The 22,254-nt window shown below is 38.3% G+C and overlaps 2 protein-coding genes across 4 annotated transcripts in view; one reads left to right on the top strand and one right to left on the bottom strand.

Moving 5' to 3' along the window:
• LOC137261071 (ADP-ribosylation factor-like protein 1) overlaps positions 1–7,197 on the top strand; it is a 382,131-nt gene extending 374,934 nt beyond the window's left edge. For both annotated transcript variants that reach the window (XM_067798740.1, XM_067798739.1), the window contains exons 3-6: positions 63–144; positions 802–913; positions 1,514–1,692; positions 2,614–7,197. In XM_067798740.1, the coding sequence (XP_067654841.1) occupies positions 63–144; positions 802–913; positions 1,514–1,692; positions 2,614–2,644 (404 nt within the window). In that variant the 3' untranslated portion in view covers positions 2,645–7,197. The remainder of the gene's footprint in view (positions 1–62; positions 145–801; positions 914–1,513; positions 1,693–2,613) is intronic.
• A 2,138-nt stretch (positions 7,198–9,335) lies between these two features.
• Positions 9,336–22,254, bottom strand: part of LOC137261518 (uncharacterized) — a 37,957-nt gene continuing 25,038 nt past the window's right edge. The window contains exons 8-11 of one of the 2 annotated variants that reach the window (XM_067799275.1): positions 21,364–21,488; positions 17,503–17,563; positions 13,505–13,606; positions 9,336–13,199 (exon numbers count right to left, since the gene is read on the bottom strand). In XM_067799275.1, the coding sequence (XP_067655376.1) occupies positions 12,988–13,199; positions 13,505–13,606; positions 17,503–17,563; positions 21,364–21,488 (500 nt within the window). In that variant the 3' untranslated portion in view covers positions 9,336–12,987. The remainder of the gene's footprint in view (positions 13,200–13,504; positions 13,607–17,502; positions 17,564–21,363; positions 21,489–22,254) is intronic. The other variant, XM_067799276.1, reaches the window with a different exon arrangement.

The following is a 22,254-nucleotide window of genomic DNA, read 5'->3' as shown; positions in this document are numbered from 1 at the left end:
GAAATACTGTCCAAATCACTTCAGTGAGGGCGTGATATTTCAATAATGATTTTTATTTTCAGCTATCGGATTTAATGTTGAAACAGTCACTTACAAGAATTTGAAGTTTCAAGTTTGGGATCTAGGAGGCCAAACAAGCATACGGTAAGTGTTGAGTGGTGTTGAGCATGTCTGTCTGAACTTTACATGAGGCAACAGTCTAGTGTGTATACTGGTTCTCATTATTGATTACAGGCCGCAGCGACATGCTGTCTGTCTGCTAGTCTGAGATAAGAGAAAATGGTCTAGTGCCAGTTGTTTTGTAGTAAAATCTTTTTTGTATTTAATTTGTTAATGAACCTACAGTTTGAATTTAGCAATGGACAAGTTTAGTTCTGGCCACAGGAAGTGGGGTAGTCCAGTGGTTACAGCATTCACTTGCGAAAGACTCAATTCAGGAGTCTTTCACTTGCGAAAGACTCAATTCAGGAGTACTGGAAAAACAAGTACATTTAGTGAACTGAATGGAATTTAATGGCGCATCTGTAATCTTGTGTATGGTTTCATATATGCCCCACAACATTGCTACTGTGGTGTATACAGGTCAGTAAACAATATAACAATACTTTCTTCAGGTAAATACGTCTGTGAATGATTTTAACACCATACACCATGACTGTGGTGCATATGTGCTGTGTTTTTCTACAAGTTTTCCTGCCATGTCGTGCATATGTTTTACCGTACGTACACTGATACGGCCCTTATCTGGAGCCCTGCATGACTATATCTTGAAACAGTTTTCACACACTACATCTGTTTCAGACCTTACTGGCGCTGTTACTACTCGAACACTGACGCTATTATCTATGTGGTGGACAGTATGGATCGTGACCGCATTGGGATCTCCAAACAGGAACTTGTATCTATGTTGGAGGTAACTGTCTTTGTTTATACTCTGTCCCTACTTTGGTTATTAGTCTTTTGAAAACAAATTTCTCGCAACTTCCTTTGATATTGAATATCTTGTTTGAGGAGCAAGAATCTTGACACAGTGCATCGATGAAGTTACGGGTTACAATTGGCCTTCAGTAAAGCATGCTTGTTGAAAGACCAACAAACAGGATCGGGGGGTCAGTGAGCGTGGTCAGGCTCATTGACTTGGTTGACACATGTCACTGGTTCGTAAATGTGCAGATTGATGCTCATGCTGTTGAGCACTGGATTGTCTGGTCCAGACTCGATTATTCGATTACTCGATTATTTGCCTTACAGCTGGAGTGTTGCTGAGTGCGGCTTTAAACTAAGCTTACTCATTGACACAGTCACTGCAAAACCTCAAACAGCCAAAAAACACACAATACATAAATTGAATTCAATTGATGCTATATGATAATGTTTTATAGGCATGAAACTTGACCAACCCCTCCCCCACTTACAATCATCATCACTCTCCTAGCCATAAATTATGAACGGTCCCTTGTTATGAATTTATTCAGTGGATGTATTTTCATATGAATGCTGTCTGTGTGTTTAGGAGGATGAGCTGAAGAAGGCAGTGCTGTTGGTATTTGCTAACAAACAGGACATAGAAGGAGCTATGACAGTGACAGAGGTGGCTAATGCACTAGGTCTCAGCAACTTGAAGAACAGAAAGTATCAGATATTCAAAACGTCTGCAATCCAAGGAGACGGTCTGGATGAAGCCATGCAGTGGTAAAAGCTTGATTCAATGATTGTCTTGTTTTGGGACTCAAATCCTTTTGATAGCCATGTGGCCAGGTTGCTGCTATCGTTTGTGTAGAATTATGTCCCTTTGTCATGTCAGAGTTTGCAGATGTAGGGATCCTCCTCTTGAGATCAAAATTAGCCTGTTAGTATTATACTATAGTCCATTTGGCTCAAAAGTGGACTGATGTATTGCATTCTAACTCGAAAGCTAATAGACATAAAATACTCAATGAAACGTTGATCACAATTAAAATGTCATAGCAACTCTCTGAGGTTTTTGCAGTTTTTTTGTTCTGAAAATAAAGTTGTTCAACAAACTATAAGAATATTGGCACGGTTCACTGTTTGTTACGAGGGAGGAATGCAGACAAAGAGACAGTGAGGCAGGCACTTGTGAGCATGCTTCTCAAACACCTGGCTGTCCTTTTCTCTTTACTCCTCCCTCGTAAGAAACCGTGAAACCACACTTTGTATAATGTTTAAATCTTTATCAGAAAAGTTAATGTATGGTATTATTGATAACATAATTTTCGTATCATTCATGTCAATAATCTTTGGTCCTTTTCCTATTGACGATATTCTTGATTATCAATGATTATAGCCTGCCTTGCCATAATGCGATGTCCAATTTTGTTATTATTGACTAGTTCGATTAAATGTCATCTATTAACTAGAGTCGCAGCTGGCACTTTTGAAAAGTTTATAACTATGAAACATGCTCTGAATGTTCAGAGGTAACAGTAGTGCACTACAGTCTGTACAATCACATTCACAGAAGTAAAGGGTATAGCAATAAAGGTACTTCATATAGGTTATTAAATAATGCAAAAGCTTAGCGAACAAGCTGCTTTATTATACAATTCATGTCTAAATGACTGGTTCTAGCCTGACTGTTTTTGTTTTCAGGTTGTCAAATACAGTTACGAACCAGAAGTAGCACTGGACATCGTTGTGACATTGTACAAATGTGGTGCGTGAAAAGGAACGCTAGTATGGATCAAGGAATGCAACTGTGTCATGTTCACCATTATCATGTTCCTGATTCTGATTTGTCAGATTGGATATCAAGATCCTGTCATTAAGTTATATATTAAGGAATATGACTGGTATAGCTTATGTCATGCTGTGGGTTATGATTCCTGCTCAAGTTTGAGTAGGGGGAGGGGCATTGTGGTTATGGCATTGTCATGCCAAGGACCAGGGTTTGATTCCCCACATGGTACAGTGTGTGAAGCCCAATCATGGTGTCTTCTGCTGTGATTTTGCTGGAATACTGCTAAAAGAGGCGTAAAGCCAAACTCACTGAGTAAGGGATATGACAAAATGATCCCTTCTTTTTTTTTAAACAAAAGACAGTCAGGACTCAGTGATGAAGCTGTGCCCACGATGCTGTAGGATTAATTGTTGTTACATTTTCTCAAAAGAGACATTTGAAAGAATGTAACATCACATGTTCATTGCCCACAAAGCTATAGATAAGACTCAACAAACAACATGCCATGCTAGTCTGTTACCGTCAATATTTAAGGGTATGAGGTGCACAGTTTCAGAAAGTATCAGAACGTTCCAGCTTTTAGATATGAAAACAATTGTATGAACACAATGGGAGAGGAAGTATGTTGTATGTATGACTGTTTGCCATGGTTACGTTTGTTTAGTCACTTTCAGTGGTGCACAGTATGTGTAAAGGACTACATAAGCAAATGATTATCCTAACCTTTCGTTGATCAAACTGGGTATTTATGTGGTTTTTATCGTTACTCTCCTGCATCTTTAATAAATCTTTCTTGTACCTAGAACTTGTTTTTAGAGATAATTTATTATTTCAAAGATAGGTATTGTCTGTGAGGCAAATCCTGCATTTAGAATTTGAATGGTTTTCTAATTTAGTTCTTTCACATAATAAGGTATACATATCCCTGAGGTAAACCTATGATTCAGGTTTAAACTTTGTAAGAACATTGAGAGTGTTTTGACTGTTTTTGATGCTGAATGTACAAAACATGACACCAACAAATATATGAGGTTGTATGTGGTAAATCTTCAAACAAGGCCAGACCAATTTTATTTCTTGTTTTGCGGATCTGCCGGTTGTATTTTGTCAATAATAATAATAAATAAAATAATTTTCCCTGCTCAAAAAATAGAACCTTGGTGTTTGTAATGTATTGATACGAGAACAATTCTTTAGATTGTATTTTACACCCCACAGACATTTTGTAAAAATTGCCTAAAGTAAAATACTTTTAGTATTTTGAAGGATTATTATTTTGACTGGTTATTTTTTTTAGAATTTATTTTTTTCCTCCTTGGCTTTCTTGAGGACAAAGAACAAGAAATAAAATTGGTCTATCCTGAGCTGCATTTTTATTGAAGTTGCTTTGTTTTGTTATAATATTTTGATCAGAGTCATTGTCCAACATGTATATATGGATGTGATGTTTACTGTGGTATTGTTCAAGTCAGGCCATGGGTCTGTATGGTGAAAACCTGTCTTTCCCTTTGTGGGTAGTGCATACGATAAGCTGATTTCAAATTTTCATGTAAGTTTTGCTGACTCAGTGTTGTGTTGTGAGCATATGTATTAATTTGTTATTGTGCTTCAGAAAGGTTTTACATAATATGATCAGTGTTAATTCCAATTCATTCTTGAATATCTGTCATATATCCACATGTCATCAAACTCATGTATGCTGAATTCTACTGGCAAACAAGGATAAGTTTGACTGGCACAGAGAACGTCTATGAGAAGTAGGCAGTGCCTGGCAATGAGCAAACCCAATTTTGTTTTGCAAGGAAGAGCAGATGTAGGCTAGTGCATGTGCAGTGGATGATGAATTGGTTCCGCACGTAGCCACACACGTCTTGCTCTTAAGACTCACATTTGATCACTTTTGATCGCAGACAACTTGAGCCTGAGACCCCTCCCCTCACAATGGCAAGCACTCATACATGCCAATATGGGTCAATTGTCAAGTCTGTGGTCAACTTATCCTTGTTTGTCAGTGAAAGATCTGAAAGTAAATAAGATTCATTTTGATATGTTCATTTCATATTTGGATAGTTATTTTATCCTTGGTGCATGGAATTATCTTGGTTCAGTAACTGATGCTGATTTGGAGATATTTTGTGTCCTTTTTCCATATTTCACACACAGGCTAAAGCAACCGAGAGATTCTGTGAAGATAAGGCAAGGCTATACGTAGATCAACATCTTGTGAATGAAAATATTTCACAGAAGATAACAGTCAGTATATTACCTTGTTGACATATAATACAAGGGAACCCAGAAACCGTTCATTATCAGGAAGTCAAGTAAAGAAGATTTGACAGCTGTTATAGACTCCGGCTGAATTGGATATATTTATATTTATTTCAGGGTCTATATTGGCTGCTTACATATTTCGATTTCTTCTACAGTATTTTTCTGGTACTTTTGCTGTAAGTCACTAATCTACTCTTTCCATGAGTATTCATATTCGTTCTAAAGCATTTTTGGCAATGATTGAATACAAGTGATTCCAATAAGGATGATGAAAAACAACTTATCCAACTAACTGTATTATTTGTTAAGGCGGAAATAGATGCATTAGCAGAGGAACTCAAAATCACATTTTATAATCTGTGATGGACCGGACATATAAAATGCTCTCACCTTTAGCAAGTGAGTTTGTTCAAGATTGCTTCTGTTCACCCACCTGAAGATGGGTACCCGGTAGGATAGGTCATGTGACTAAAACCTTCTAGTGCCTAACAGGCTGCTTGGGTTATCTGGGCCTTCTTTAATCAGGTTCTCATAAAGTGCAAAGAGCAGTTACTCAGTGGTTGCAGACAGTGCACTAAATGTGAGGTTTATTATTATAACTATAACGTGTTTATAAGACTGTTTTATGTCCATATATAGACTTGTTTTCAGTATAACCACTTAACCACTATGGTTATAACTTATATGATCCTGTTTGAGTTTGAATGTTGGGTGTTGATATTTTTCACCAGTATTCAGTTACATTATTCATGTGTTGTTTGATTGGCTTATTTGATCTGGGATAATAACTGGTATATTCAGATTTTGGATCATCGCTCTCAAAGAAAAAGTCAGAGGTACAGATATGCTGCATATCTGCGTGAAGCATGCAAATATCTCTGTAAAAATTCAATATGTATTTAGTTTATTGCATACTTATACGCTTGAATTTTTATAATTGCTCAGCAATTAGGATCTTCATCTACATCAGGATCTTGATGTGTGCACAAGAAAATGTCAAATCTTAGCTTATGTACAGGTGCATAGATAGTATAGTGAGAGGTTTATAACTTTATAGGATTTTGCAGTTAATGGAAAGAGACAAATAACCAATTAAGTTTGAGTGAGGTGGATACAATTTATTTCATTAATGAAAGAAAAATTATTATACCTTGTTGAGTTCAACACAAGCGAATAAGTAACTCAGTAACCCAAAACGTTATGTGTAGCTGTGATAAGTGTTTCAGTATATTCATGTATAGAAAATGTGTATATTTTCTCTTTCAAGATAAGATCCTCTAGGTCTGATTTTTACAATGCAATATTAACCCAAGTCCCAAATGTCACTTTACCAAATATAGCGTCAGGAAGAGGTCCGATGTCAAATTCAGTCTGTTTTAATTATCTTTGTTGTCAACATAGGGTTGTTTATCAGGTAAGACCTACCATGAGTAACGTGTAATGGTATGACTTGCAGCAGTGTTTGAAATTCTGGATGAAAGTCTTCTTGTTGTTCTTTGAGTGATTGTTAATACACCCATCTTTCACATGAAAGATTTTGCTACTTCATGGAGTTTGAAAGTTCTGGTTAAATTGAATTGGTTGCCAACTCATTTCAGACTACTGGTTTCTGAAACAACTAAATTTGGTAAGAAATGAGTCATTCTGTACATTCTTGTCATTTATGGGATAGAATCTGTATGTAGATGCATGAATTAATGCCTCCGTGATTTGGAGCCTTGGAGCCTACATAAATTTCAAACCCTGTAAAGTGGCACACTACCAGGGATGAAATGATATACCCCTGTATTAGGAGAACTGCAGTATTTTGCTTTCAGTTCAGTATACCATAATGCAATCCAGAAAAATTAATCATTTTGTCAAAATCTGTGCATATCTTGGCTAGATGGCTGCTATTTTCCTGGAAGCAAGTCCTCAAATGCCGAACCAAAGGGCTTGTACTGCAATACATACCATACTGTTTCATCGCTACACAATAACATTGACAAAGGCTGTCATCTTGTTTTACATCAGGATGGAGGAGTGATTGATGGGAAGTTTGTGGTTATGTTGCAGCCAAGACATACTTCCAGTTGTTTGTGTTGCATCAGTTTCTATCTTATACCCTACATTACACACAAGTCAGATACATGGTGTACTGTGTATATAATCACAATGGCCAGTCTGGCTGATTTGTACAGAAATGTTCTACAGTGGGATTAATGTATGTAAATAAATTAAATTCTTTGATTGTTTGTATTCATTTTCTGTCAACCTTTAAAGATGGTTGACAACTGCACGCCAATGATTGTAGAGACATTGGTAGTCTGTCATATCTTTTCATTATTCCAGTATTAGAATGCAGTTCCTAAATATTACCATTTGGGCCAATCAGTCTGGTGACAGATGAGATCTTCAGTAGCCCATGCTTTTCATTAGAGGCGACAAATGTGGGTGGTCAGGCTCGCTGATTTGGTGGACTTGTTACTGTATCCTAGTTGCGTAGGTTAATACTCACGCTGTTGATTGCTGGATTGTCTGGTTCAGATTAGATTATTTACAGACTGTCACCATATTATTGAGTGCTGCGTTAAACATCCAACTAACAATGTTATGAACATCAATCTGTGCAACTGGGATTTGATAAGCGAGTCTGACCTCCACACTCTAGTTGTCTTTTATGGGATCCGGAAAGAAGCAAAACATAAGGCACATAATTGTTACCAAACCTGAGGTTTCCTTTAATTTAACCGTTACTGTACAAAACAAACAGATGCTGCACTAGCTACTACCTCTACAATTGAGTTAAGACAGACTGAAGCAGCTTCTACTACATATGCCTTCCTCTAGGACCTCATCCTGCTTGCAGGTTCAAACTGACTTTCAGTCACAACTAAGTGAAGACCACTGACATGGAGCACACATAGAATATGTACTTTGAAGGATGTTGATGTTGAGAGAGATACAGTAGACACTGCCTTGTGAGTGAGTGACTTTAAGCCAAGTCTTTAGCATGATGAGTGAACACTGTAACAACTGGGCCACCCACCCTCCATTTGTCTCTGATATAGCTTAAAGCAGGAGGCATCATGACAGGCTCAGGTGATGTATGTAGGTAACCTTTTTATTACAGGATATTTACATAGCGCACATGTCCAGGCAAATAGTGCATACTCAAGGTGCTGGTATTTGTTTCCCTTGATCATTGGATGTCTATGTCGTTTTATCAATCTCGGCTCATGTGGGGAGTATACAACTCTTGCTGCCACTTGGCTCATTGAGTTTATTGTGACTTTCTCATCCTAATGAGGTACCCATTCACAGCTGGGTGGACTGGGACTCAGAGTCACAGTACTATGTCCAAGTTCATTGCTCTTTCCTGTACCCGCAACTAGGTGTTTGCATGTATTCATATGGCCACCATCTGGTCATATTGCAATGGGTTCTTTTAAGTGCAGAGTTGCGTGCTGTATACCTAGGGGCTGTGACAACACTGAAAGAGTCTGCACACAAAGTTGACTCAGGTTCTTACACCCGTTTCACATGTAGCCTCAATCCTGACACCCCAACCTCACTGGATCTCTGGTGCCGTAGAGAGCTCACCACCCCGTGCCCTTTCAGTTATGACTTGACTAGGAAGTCTGTATATACTCCCAACAAGTCTGTCTTCCACTACGCTGTTGTGTTTGGGCATTTGAATCAAACATGGTGCTGGTGTGTTTCAGCATCCATGTTTTTAGCTGCTTTTGACGTTTCATTAAAAAGCACCTCCACGAATATGGAATCAGTTGCTTCATTGCATGTCCCAACGTGTCGCTAAGAAAGAACACAAAAAGTTGCATTTACCTTAGGTTGTAAATGACCTCACCACTTTTAAGTTTATATATGACTTATCCCATACTTATTACGTAGCATACTTTAATGCCCAACACTGTGACAAATGGTCCTGAGAGGAGGAAAAAACTACATCAATTAATACTAATTATCTGCACACTCATCTGTAGGCACCATCATACCAGAATACATCTACACCATATGTTTGAATTAGTGTATAGTGATTTTGGCATTCCATTAGTCAGGTGAGTGATTGAATGTTAATGCCAAATTATCCACGTCAAAAAATACCTGCTGACATGGCTGATACATGTCATCAGGTACTAATTGCACAGATCGATGCTCATGTTGTTGATCACTGGATTGTCTGGTCCAGACTCAATTATTTACAGATCACAGCCAAATAGCTGGAATATTGCTGAGCGCAGCGTTAAACCAACCAGCTTACTATTGTAATATTTAGATAAGTTCTAATAGTCTACATTATTATTTATGAAGTCAACCATGTTGATTACACAACGGTTTAAAAATAGACAAAGATCAAGCTGACTGAGTGTTTATATGAGTGAGTAATTTTATTTATCACATAAAAGTAATTTTCTCATTGGCAGGGAAAAACTGAGATAAATAACACATATATTTTCAAGCAGGGATGAAATTAAGATTTAGCGGTAATGATAAACACAGAAAATATAGACAGCCTAATGCCTAAGGCACAGGTCAGCATAGGGCTTGATCCCTCTTGGTCCTGTACACATCTGACAGGACAGGCAAGTCCTGTGAAGGGTTTGACGCTTAAAACTACTGAATGAAAAAATTTATCACAAATCAATTCCTCCAAAAAAAAAAAAAATACAACAACATATGAACACAAAAAATTATACAGGAAAACTAAAATGTCAGCAGGGTTTATTTAATCAAATTGTGAAACATCGGCGACCATACGAATCGCACCTCATAACTGTATGTCCCCTAAAACATGTCTATGTTTTGTTAAGGGATATGAGATTCATGAAGATCTGGGTTAGAACTGATCTTCAGTAACCCATGCTTGTTGTAAGAGGTGACTAATGGGATTGGGTGGTCAGACTCACTGACTTGGTTGACATGTCATCATATCCCAGTTGCGTAGATCGATGCTCATGCTGTTGATGACTGGATTGTCTGGTCAAGACCTGATTACTTACAGACCACTACAATATAGCCGGAATATTGCTGAATGCGGCCTAAAACAAAATTCGCTCACAGTATATACCAGCCTTTATTAATCAGCTGTTGCTTACTGCTAAAACTGTCCTGTTTAAAATTTATAAAGTTTAGATATACTTGAAGATATATACTTGTCCTGTGTGTCCTGTACATGTTAATCAGCGGAAATTAACCAATGTTTGGTGCAGAGAATCCTTGAAAGGGTGACCATGTTTGGCAGCTTGACTCCCGATAGTTTCTGGGACTTATCCCACAATGAAGCACATATATGATACATAAAGTCTCACCCTAGGCTAGTGACTTGGTTAAAAAATGCCTCTGTTCAGCGAGCAGGAAATGGGAACCTGGTGGGATATGTCACTGGTTGAACCTAACCACCCACAGAGATGTGACCATAACCTTCTAATGCCTGGGTTGGGTTATCTGGGGTAATAATGAACCATCTGCACTATCAGCATGCTGTCAGTGTGGACTTAGCATAATATAAATAGACTACATATTATTATCATTATTAATCATTTGACACATCTGGACTACTACAATCAAATACAGACATTGTTACACTCTGTTACATACACATACACAGTCTGGTACTGAAGTCACTAGTCTGCATTCCATGTCATATCCAAAAGATTCAGTTTGTACTAGACTATATTGTAAGACTTATGTCTACTGAAATTAATACCAACATACATGTTCAGGGCTGCAGAAGTCAACAGCTTTTGGCACAAACTGTACAATGTGTTAGTGTGGAAATCACCATACTCATTATTACACTGAAACTGACAACACTGTTATACATTCAAAGCCTTGTATACAAGGTTGCTGAGCACAGCTCAGATTAACAACAATAACAAGTTTCATCAAAATTGTAAACCATGTAACCATGGCAACCAGAGCATCTGGCTCTTCCTGCAATGCTGATTTCCTGAAGATCTTTCCTCATATCAGATCTATATCATCGATATTTACATCAACGATTTGATGACCCACAGGTAACAATATATTTACATGTTTGTAAGGGTTTGATGACATCCTCCTGACAACTAATAATTAGTGATAAAAGAACTGGCACGCTGTATGTATATATCATATGTATGTGATTCTTTTCAGCCAGTCTGTACCATGTCTGTGGGCCAATCAAATATATATCACATCTTGAAGTGTATGGAGTAGAACATGAGAAAAAACGACATGATCATGTTGAAAAATAGCAAGCAAATACTTCAGTATGGAATTTCTTTGAGAGTCATTTTAGAAGTTGTAAAGATGTAGGAAAAACAAGTTCCACGTAACGGTGTTAGTACCTATGCCGAAACGTCACACCCATTGCCATAAAGAAATTTGCTATTCATAGAATTTGTTTTTCCATCAATATGTAGTGTCTTGATAAATGTTTAACAAATATGTTTCTAAGCACTCCAATTAAATGTACATATTACACACTGCCAATACAAATACAACTGAAATTGAGAATCAGATGTTTAGGGTAGACCTACAGCTTTAAGCGCAAATAAGCAAAATGTACCACTATTTTCAAATCATCATTAATGGAGTAGTTCAGAAATTAGTAGTTTGACTATAAAAATAGTAGTCCACTAAATACTTAAAATGATGATGGAACCTGAAAATGATAATATGATACTAATCAAGACAGAAACTCTAATTTCACAAAAAGCATGTTTCCAAATTATCAGTATTACATTTCTACGTGCGTCCACTCCTGGCGAAAATCTATTTTATCAATGAAAATATATGTTTCTATCTGTATGTCTCAATTCTATTGAATAATTTCCTGAAAAATTTGTAGAATTTTAGTGCTATGGTATTGGCATAGTTTGAGGCTAAAATTCATGGTGATTATAAAAAAATCATAGAGGCCGGCTTCTCTGGTAGTTTCACACTTCTCAACATCTTCCATTTGGTATTGTGACATTAGATTTCACACACTGTACCAATGTAATGCACTGAACCTCTGCCATCATGTGATGAGTGAGCGCTTTATCCCATAGGCTACCCCAGAGCCCCATAGCATAATAATAAATACTTCATGAAGTACCAATTTTGCACAGTAAAATCTGTGTCTAATAAACTGTATAACAAGCCTTGCTTTCACTGTGATGGTAAAATCTACAAAGTAATATGGTGGCTGGCATGTACATATCCATGTAAAATAATTTGTAAAAGTGAAAAATGAAGCCTGAATGACAACATTTAATATTCCTAGCATTCACAGGCTGAACACGATGAATATCATTCACACATTCAGAAGTGTAGCAAACCACTAATTCTCAGGGCGTGTGATTGTATCTTGATCGACTTGAACTGAACGGAAGATGATATCAAGCATAACATATCCGTCACAAGTGGGGGATTTTATCATTTTGAGCAAATATAAGCATCTCTTCAAAGTAGGTGCACTGCCACATCTCAAATACACTTGGTACCTCTTATTCCCATCTTCTAGAGGAAAACGAGTGCTAAAATTCATCCAATATCTTTCTGCATCAAATCTAATACAGTGAAACCATGTAACTCTGAATGGTAATCATTTCTGTGGCTCATCCAGATTGTCAGGACCTAGATATCTGAAATGTTTGTAGCTCTACAAACTAAAATCCCGATCTTAACACACTTGCTATGATAAATGTAACAAATCCTCAGGGCTATGAACGTTTTGAATTTAAGGGCCCAGATTGACAGCTAAACGAACCATTGTTGCAGTGAGCATTTACAACAATTTAAGCATTATTCTAGCAATATCACAATGTTGGACACCAGAAATGGACTTTACACAATATTCCATGTTGGGAATCAAACCCAGAATTTCGGTCATGGAGGTGAACAGATCATCCAATAGCCTTTCCATCCATATTATTCTCTAGAGTGACATTTATGTGTATTTCATGTTAAAAACAAATCTTGTGGTAGGTGGACTTTCTAGATGAAGGATTAACAGAGTTTCATTGTACCACTGATCTCAAAGAGATGTCTTATATCTGTGCCCCTCCCATGGCTCCTGTTAGATCTGCCTCATAGTCGCTGTCGGCACCGACCTCCTCTTCCATTGTGTCCTGTCGACCTTGCCAAGACAGGTTGGAGCGTCGCCGTGGTGATACCCCTTCCTCTGATGTGCGTGAGGGACTGTACGGACTATGCTCACAATCAATCAGGTCGTTAGGTGAGTAGGGTGGAGGCGGATCTGCTGAAATAACCGAATTTCATTTAATGGTGAGCAAGTGTTCAACACAACTGATAGCAACAATACAGTTATGTAACCAAAAAGTGGAAATAAAAGGTGGAGAAAACAAGATGTGAGTGAGTCAGCTTAGTTTTACTTTGGTTTTTGCAAGATTCCAGCAATATCATGGCAAGGGACACTAAAAATGGGCTTCAAACATTGTACCCATGTGGAATTGAACCAGGTGTTCGACATGATGAGTGAACACTTTCACCACAGAACCCCACTGCCCCACACAAGGGTAGAAGAGATAAGCTATCACCCCTTACCATAAGTCTGCTGTTGAGGTGAATGGAAGTTGTGTGACTGGCGCCTATACTGGCGAATCTTCTCCTTGGCTTCCTGTACGTAGAACTTGGTAGTCCCAGAACCTAGGAAATAATAAACAGCACTCTGGTAGTTACAAACTTCATCACCTTAATGATATTTTCCAATACATCAACCATTTTGTTAAGATCTTATTGCCACACTCAGTAGTATTCCAGCCATATGAATATAGACAGTAAATAATTGAGTCTGAACCAGACAATCCCGTGACTGATAATGTGACTGAAAATTCATACTGTTAGGGTCAAACAAGAAGTCATCAAACCTAGCCATCTGGTCATGTCATACAGCACTACAATTATGACTGTTGTACCTCCTATACTGGAACAGACTTTTAAAGATCACATATACTCTAGGGGGTGAAAATGCATAAATCACTCATTGACATTGTTATAAATGAAACCCCGTCATTAAAATGGCTCATTTTGATCTTTAATTACCTTAAATTGACCTTTTTGACAACAGTGCACAATTCTCAACCGCAAATGAAATTTCAACCAATCAGAGCAGCGCGTCTCTGTGACGTAATAGTAGTTATAGATATGAGGGTCTATGCAGAATTCATCCACATTTCAGGGGGTTAACTAATTTGTTTACGGGTTTGTACAAACCTGAAATGGTGAAAGCTGTTGTGAAAAATGAAAGCTATATGTTCTCACAATCTACTATCATTTAGTTTTATCTCCTGCTCTACCTAGTTTTTGAGTTACAACCCTTGTTTTCATAGACGATTCTGTCAAAATCACTTGGTGTCACTAGGTTGTAACCCATGTTAGGTGGTATAAACCTACACATTATTTGTCATCATTCACTTGATGCTCTGTTAATGAATTTATAACAGGTATAATTAGTGGTAACGCCACTTAGATTACCCGACAAAGGCCCCCATTTGGCATTTCTTGTGTCTGGATCGATCAAAGGATGAACTGATAACTCGCTGATTGATTAATTACTTTTATGCAGATTTAAATTGGGGATTTGTCAAAAGGTAGTGTTTATGTATGTTCATTTACGAATCTATACTGAATACACTCTCAATTTTAATATTCGCATTTCGTTTCTATTAAGTTGTTGTAGCTTTCAACAGAATCATTGTTTTCGTCGTGAAGTGTAATGATGCAGACGACATACGCTAGGGCGTGCGTCCGAAGTATGATTCATATAAGCAAACTATAAAATGTCTAGATATTATATTCCTGTTATACATTCACAGATTGCTTCTTTTTAAAAAGTTATAAGTTTCAAAATGCATACAAGTATAATTATAAAGTAATTAGGATTATGAGACCAAGTATAACGACGCATATTGACAAGTGTCTACATACTGGTGAGTGAACGTTACAAACAAAGTAAATTTAGCAAGTGTAGTATTTTTGATTTATCGCGAAGTATTTTCACTTTGACACCGACCTCGCTTAGGTTATGTTATAGGTTGTGTCATGCAAACTCCTTTTGGTTATGATTCAAATACATATTTAACTACTAGCAGAAAGTAGTTTTGATTTTCCAACTTGATGAGAACAAACCATAATCTTAATCATTCTCACGGACTTTAGGGCGTGACTTCATGATTTTCAAAAATGGCGGCGCCCTGTCTGAGGATGAATGCTATTTAAGCCTGTTTTCACCGACAAACAAAATCAAAATTACTTTTCACTGGTAGTAAAACAATTATTTTATTGATGGATATTAGGATTTTACATGACATTGCTTATAACATAACAATTTCACTCTTGGAAGCGAGGCGGGGGTCAATATGATATTACTTACGATAATACTGTCATTTCGACCACAACCTCGTTTCCGAGGAAGAAAGTGTTATATTCATGAAAAATCCTTTTGGTAAGCAATGCGTAGTAAGCATGTCTTGATTTTATAAACTTGATGAAATTTGAACTCCATTTTTTATCCTGGAGGCGTGGTAGGGGGGTGAACCATCCGATTAAGTATATACCACAGGCTTCCACAACGCTCGCTTCGCACACACTAACAACCAATTTAAGCACAAATTACGGGGTCTGGTGGAAATCTGTGCATAGTGACACCATCACCATCTGTACTGTAACATAGACTTGTGTTTGTCACTCTTTCTGTACTGTAACAAAGACTTATGTTTGTCACTCTTTCTGTACTGTAACATAGACTTATGTTTGTCACTCTTTCTGTACTGTAACATAGACTTGTGTTTGTCACTCTTTCTGCAGTGTAACATAGATTTATGTTTGTCACTCTTTCTGTACTGTAACAAAGACTTATGTTTGTCACTCTTTCTGTACTGTAACATAGACTTGTGTTTGTCACTCTTTCTGTACTGTAACAAAGACTTATGTTTGTCACTCTGTACTGTAACATAGACTTGTGTTTGTCACTCTTTCTGCAGTGTAACATAGACTTATGTTTGTCACTCTTTCTGTACTGTAACATAGACTTATGTTTGTCACTCTTTCTGTACTGTAACATAGACTTGTGTTTGTCACTCTTTCTGTACTGTAACAAAGACTTATGTTTGTCACTCTTTCTGTACTGTAACATAGACTTGTGTTTGTCACTCTTTCTGCAGTGTAACATAGACTTATGTTTGTCACTCTTTCTGTACTGTAACATAGACTTATGTTTGTCACTCTTTCTGTACTGTAACAAAGACTTATGTTTGTCACTCTTTCTGTACTGTAACATAGACTTATGTTTGTCACTCTTTCTGTACTGCAACAAAGACTTACGACTCATATACCGTAACAGACGTATGACAGCCGTACCCCCTATATTGTAGCATAGCCTAACAACTGTCGTACCTCCTATATTGTAACATAGCCTAACAACTGTTGTACCACCTATACTGTAAAACAGACTTACGACTGTCGTACCTCCTGTACTGTAACACAGACTTACGACTGCTGTATCTCCTGTACTGTAACACAGACTTACGACTGTCGTACCTCCTGTACTGTAACACAGACTTATGACTGCTGTACCTCCTGTACTGTAACAGAGACTTACGACCGTCATACCTTGTACACTCTAACATAGACTTACGTCTGTCATACCTCGTACACACTAACATAGACTTATCACTGTCGTACCTCCATGTCATATATGGCAACGTGGCCAAGGTTATACAGGGAAAGAAATTGTTTAAACTTTCCCACAAGACAAGAACAAACGGGTGAACAATAATTATTGGTCCTATTTACACTTCACTGGTCCAAAATAATATTTGTAGATTTACTAGATTTACCAGTAGGCTACCCTACTGCCCCGGCAGCAATGGAAAGTTAACCAAACAAATCTGTGGAATCTCTGGTTCCACAGCAGTGACATGCATGAAATATTTAAGACATATTCACTACTTTTTACTTTTCGGTCACACATAAGATGCCGGAAATGACTGGAGGCTGCATGAATACCCAATGTAAGCTACTGACCTAAACTGAAAACATTGAGGGCTAGGCTTTATGAGATACTGCATTTTCGTAAGTTTGAAAAGTGGTCAAACAGTCATGGTCACCTTGAAAATGAGGTCATGGTCACCCAAATCAACTGATGTTTGTGTAATTCTCTAGTTTAGGCTGTCACCCACTATGAAGACCATAGGAACAACAGTTCATGAGATAGCACATTAACAAGGAAAAAGGACAAAGAATCATGGTAATCCTTGAATATAATGTCAAGGCCATCCAAATCAACAGGGGTATGCGTAATCTCCCAATGTAGGCTGTCACTGAATTTGAAGACACTGGGTACAGCATTTCATGAGATATTGCATTAAGCATCGGGATGTACGTAAATATTTACAGACGCTGCTGAATACATAGTCCCGAGTTCTATGTTGCGGCTGAGACACAAAATCACGTTTGACATAGAGACAAATCTTAAGACCTTACTATTCACATCCAGTTCACCTTATGGCAACAAATTGGATCCTATGGGATCTCCAGCTTACCTGTGTATTTAATGTCGCCTAGATCCTGGCCATGCACATCTGGTAGTTGGTGGGCTATTTGCTGCAAAACAATTTCAATGTTTGATTACAAATGTATTCCAGCAAAGTGTCTTTATCTGATATAGTTGTTTAAAAAACCCTTCTGAGTCTTTTAATGATGAGCATCAGAGTGCAGAGACACAGAAATATAAATTACAGGTTAACAAAATATGACATCTTCTGTAGTTTGTTTTAATAGGTGAAAGACTGAATCAAAAACATGCTCCTTTTCAAATCAATTCTAAATGTTACTACAGTTTCGGGATACGGTATTTTGACATAAATTAATTTCCAGTTCACATGTATCACATTAAAGGCCATTTAAAGATTTACTCAAGTTTTTTTTAAACAATCACAACATAAATGCTCTGAAATTATAATTTAACGAATGTCTTATGGTTCTTGTAGTAGTGCAATGGAAAACATCAGCAAATACACTGTCTGCAGGCAACATTTATAAAATAAAGGCAGCCTGTGAGCTTCAATAATCAGGGTCTAGATTTTCGAAGCTTTCTTAGTGCTAAGATAGTGCCATACATTAAGTGTAATTTTCTGAATAAAATTGATATTTTATACTTTGAAGCTTCCTTAGTGCTAAGACAGTTGTAAGTGCCATACCTTAAATGTAATTTTCTGAATAATTTTGATATTTTATACTTATCCTGACTCCTGCTTATTATGCTTATCTCCTCCCTCTGTGCAAAGACAGTGGAACACTTGAAATCCCTTGAAGTTCACTTCTAAATGAAACAGATGTACAATACACTCACCGATTAGAAGCCTCCCTTTCCTGCCATTACGGTCAAATGACAAGCCATGCTTTTCACTCTCTTCATATCTCTCAAGCCTGACACGAGAATTAATGGGAATTCAGCGTGTCTGAAAGGGGTGGCTGGAAGGGCTGGCGTCATGTGTCAGGATAAGTATAAAATATCAATTCATTCAGACAATTGCGTATTTTCCCTTAACCTCGTTCACGCATATTATGCTTACAGAAACAGTGGAGGGTCAGACTGGATTCTGTTGACTGTCACAAGTACATCCAGTACTTTCCCCCACTTCAGGAACAGTAACAGCGATAGTTCTGTCCTGTTCTTCCAGTATTCATCTGTGAAATGGGGGGATCACATCCAGTCGAACTGGTCTTCTTTGGAAGCATTCGATGACTGGAACGTGATGATATATAGATTAGCTAGTGTCCTGCTAGTGTCTAATGCAACTGTATGTCAAGATTTCCAATCAAGACCAGTCGTGACCCTTCTTCATGTACAAGTATCTTCATGATGAGTACAGGGTCATCATGCACTCATGCTAGCCTGTACAAGATGTGTGCATGGACTCTCAACCATTATACTCAGCAGCTGGATATCCTGGATTTTTTAAGCACGCTTTGATACAATCCATACGAGAAGTTGGAAAGATGTTGGATTGCTGTGTGCTTGGATGGATGAGTAGGTTGTTCCACTGTGGTAGTTGCAGTGTTGGTGTCCTAGTTCCTTGATGACTACTGGGAACCAATCTCTCGCTGGCCAGTAAGGTGCAACCAAAATCAGTTGAATCAGCATCGCCTGTTATCTTCCTGAAAGCTTTCGGTTGTAGTACTGGAGGGGCAACACGTAAGTGTTCAGTCCTTCCCAAGAGATGCTGAGAGCATCTGTAACAGATCCGGCGCTGGAGTTGCGAATGTTGGTGTCTGCTTGTTGAACCTTGTGGCAAATAGGATTATTTTAAGAGATCCGAATGTCTGACTGATGAGTCAAAACACCTCTTATGTAGCATCCATCAGAGTATGATGGTTGTAGAGGGCATGACAGCGTGTCAGCCATGATGTTGCATGCACCTGGGATGTGATAAGCTTTTATGTGAAAGGTCACGTCGTCGACGATGTTGAAGCGTTGAAAGGCCAGTCATAGCAGTGTATGAGATTGTGTTGATCCTTGCTTGTTTATGTGGAACGCTAGTGTTGAGTTGTCAGTATGAACCATCAGTATTTTGTTCCTCAATTTGTGTCAACCAATGATGAACTGCATTGCTAACAGCTTTTTATATCCTGAATGCATTCGTTGCCCATTCAGATTCCTGCTGCCAACCTTGTGGTGACCATCTACATAGAGATGGTTGTTGTTGACCAGCTCTAACAAATAAGTTCCTGTGCAGACATTCGATCGGTGAGTCCACCATAGTAGATATGGTCTCAAGCTGTCTGTCAGAGCAATCCGATCTGAAGTGTTGAGGTGCTGAATCAGGAACTGTAGTTGTAGGCGTAGTTTTAGACGTCCTTGTCTGGTCAAATCCTGTGCTGATGTGAGCAGACCAAGTAGTAGACATTGCCACTTTTGTAGTGGTAACAGAGAGAGTAGAGCTTGTTCTAAACTTCTATCATGGCTTGAATTTTGACCCACAGACCCTCTGGGACGACAATGCAGTTCAACGGAGTGATGAATCGAATCTCGAGGAGTTGAGGGTCTTGCTGCGACTCTATTTCTGATTTCATTAGATTCACAAGCCATCTGAGTTGAATTAGCAGCCTGATGGTGAAGTCTCACTGTAGTCTGAGTTGACTTGTCTTGTGATGAGCTTGAATGCCATCGTCCAGGTAAAAGGCACTGCGATGTCCCCGTTGATGTAGGTAGGTGACTATTGGCTTGGTGACCCGAGTAAATAGTCATGGGGCTGAAGATACTCCAAACGCTTGGGAGAGCTTGATGTCATGAGTCAGGATAATTATGAAATATCAATTTTATTAAGAAATTACATATTTTTCCTTATCCCGACTCATGCTTATTATGCTTACTGAATCCGACGGAAATAGCGGAGGGTCAGGCTCTGTTGAATAGGAAGCGAAGATTTTTCCTGGAGTCCGGATGTATTGGAACATACAGGCAGGTATCCTGTAGATTGATGTTGGCTAAATAATCCACTGGACAGATGTGATGCCGCAGTTCTGATAGATGGATCATTCTGAACCGATCTGGTGTCAGTATATAATCCTTGTTGAACTCCTTCATGTTGTATATACATCAAAACTTTTCCTTGGAGTTTTCTTGATGGCATCATCGAACGGCGGATGTATACAGTGAACACTGGTGGCCGTAGTGGGATTCATGAGTGTGAGCACTCGGAATGGATGGAAGCAACATCATCAATACCGAATGTGACACAATTTGGATTATAGGACCGAAAATTAAGCAAAAAACTTATTGCCCTATCAGGAACCAAAGTGCCTCAAACTGTCCTTGTCAGGCAATTAAGGAGAGCATGGCAAGCATGGCTGGTCATGTGATCATAATGGCCGGAAAGGGAAGTTTCTGATGGGCAAGTGTATTGTACATCCATTCAAGTGTTCCACTATCTTCACATAGAGGGAGGAGATAAGCATAATGAGCCAGGGTAAGGAAAAGTCATCAACTTACGACTATCTTAGCACTAAGAGAGCTTAGAAAATCTAGGCCCAGAACCCGAGTTGGAGGAAAATTTGGCCAGTAATGCCTGGGTGGAAACAATGTTGTGCAGGGACTGTGAGACTGTATGTGTTGTTGGTCTGATACAAGCTATACATATGCATCTGTTCTTCAAATTCAAAACTTGCAGTAATGAAATATGTAATTTTGTAAAACATATATAAAACATCTTTTTGGCCATGTTTCAAAGGATAATGAAAACAGTACAGTGTCAGCAATGTGACTATAATATATACTATAATGAGTGAGTGTGTAGGGTTTGACGCAGCTTTTAAGCAATATGTCAGCAATATCACGGTGGGGACGCCAGAAATGGACTTCACACATATAATACAGTAATGGTCAGAATGGTTATACTTACCGATTGTGCATCAAATATCACAGAACATTTTTTGGAAAAATCACAATAAGCTTCAGACACTTTCAACAGTCCCTCTTTGATTCTGATCAGCTTGACTGCTTCATTTTCATGCACTCTGTCAGCAACTGCAACGTAAACCTTTCAAAATCAGCAGTTATTAATATACCGGTACTTGTTATACATCTTGTCACAGACTCATGAAGATCCAGGTTAGAATTGATCGTCAGCAATCCATGCTATTATCACATGCAGTATACAGTATATCAAGTGCAATATACTGAATATCACATACACTATACCAAGTGCAATATACTGAATATCACATACACTATACCGTGTGCAATATACTGAATATCACATACACTATACCGTGTGCAATATACTGAATATCACATACACTATACCAAGTGCAATATACTGAATATCACATACACTATACCGTGTGCCTTCTGTAGTGTGTGCCCGGCGAATTTTCAGCTGGGTAGTAACACATACCCTCCCTCTGTCCCCTTAGCAAACACTGCATGGGGGATATAACGACGTCACATGCCAGGCATGCACTGATCAGCAGTTTGGCTGGTGGCCTGATAATGGGGTGCGGGATTTAAACATACTCTTGAAATGCTGCAGGTTTCTGCCATGGTTTTACGAGGTCAAGAGAAGGATGATACTAATGATGATTGCATGAAAGGCATGTGGGTTGTGGATGAGGTTCTGCATGGTTTTGCCATATTACCATTTTAGGAAGGCACTCAAAAAGTCAAGACTGAGATATATTCAAGCTAATGAACTTGAGTTGGTCAGTTTTGAAAATGGGAGCTGAGCTCTAAGCTCCTAGTTAAACAGCTCGCAATAAAAAGTTGTGGACCTTCAGACAAACTTGTGTTGTGA

The sequence above is a fragment of the Haliotis asinina genome, chromosome 14 (genome assembly GCF_037392515.1).
Source record: "Haliotis asinina isolate JCU_RB_2024 chromosome 14, JCU_Hal_asi_v2, whole genome shotgun sequence".
NCBI classification, from domain to species: domain Eukaryota; kingdom Metazoa; phylum Mollusca; class Gastropoda; order Lepetellida; family Haliotidae; genus Haliotis; species Haliotis asinina.
The sequence above is the reverse complement of the archived record's forward strand: the minus strand, read 5'-3'. Positions and strand labels throughout refer to the sequence as shown.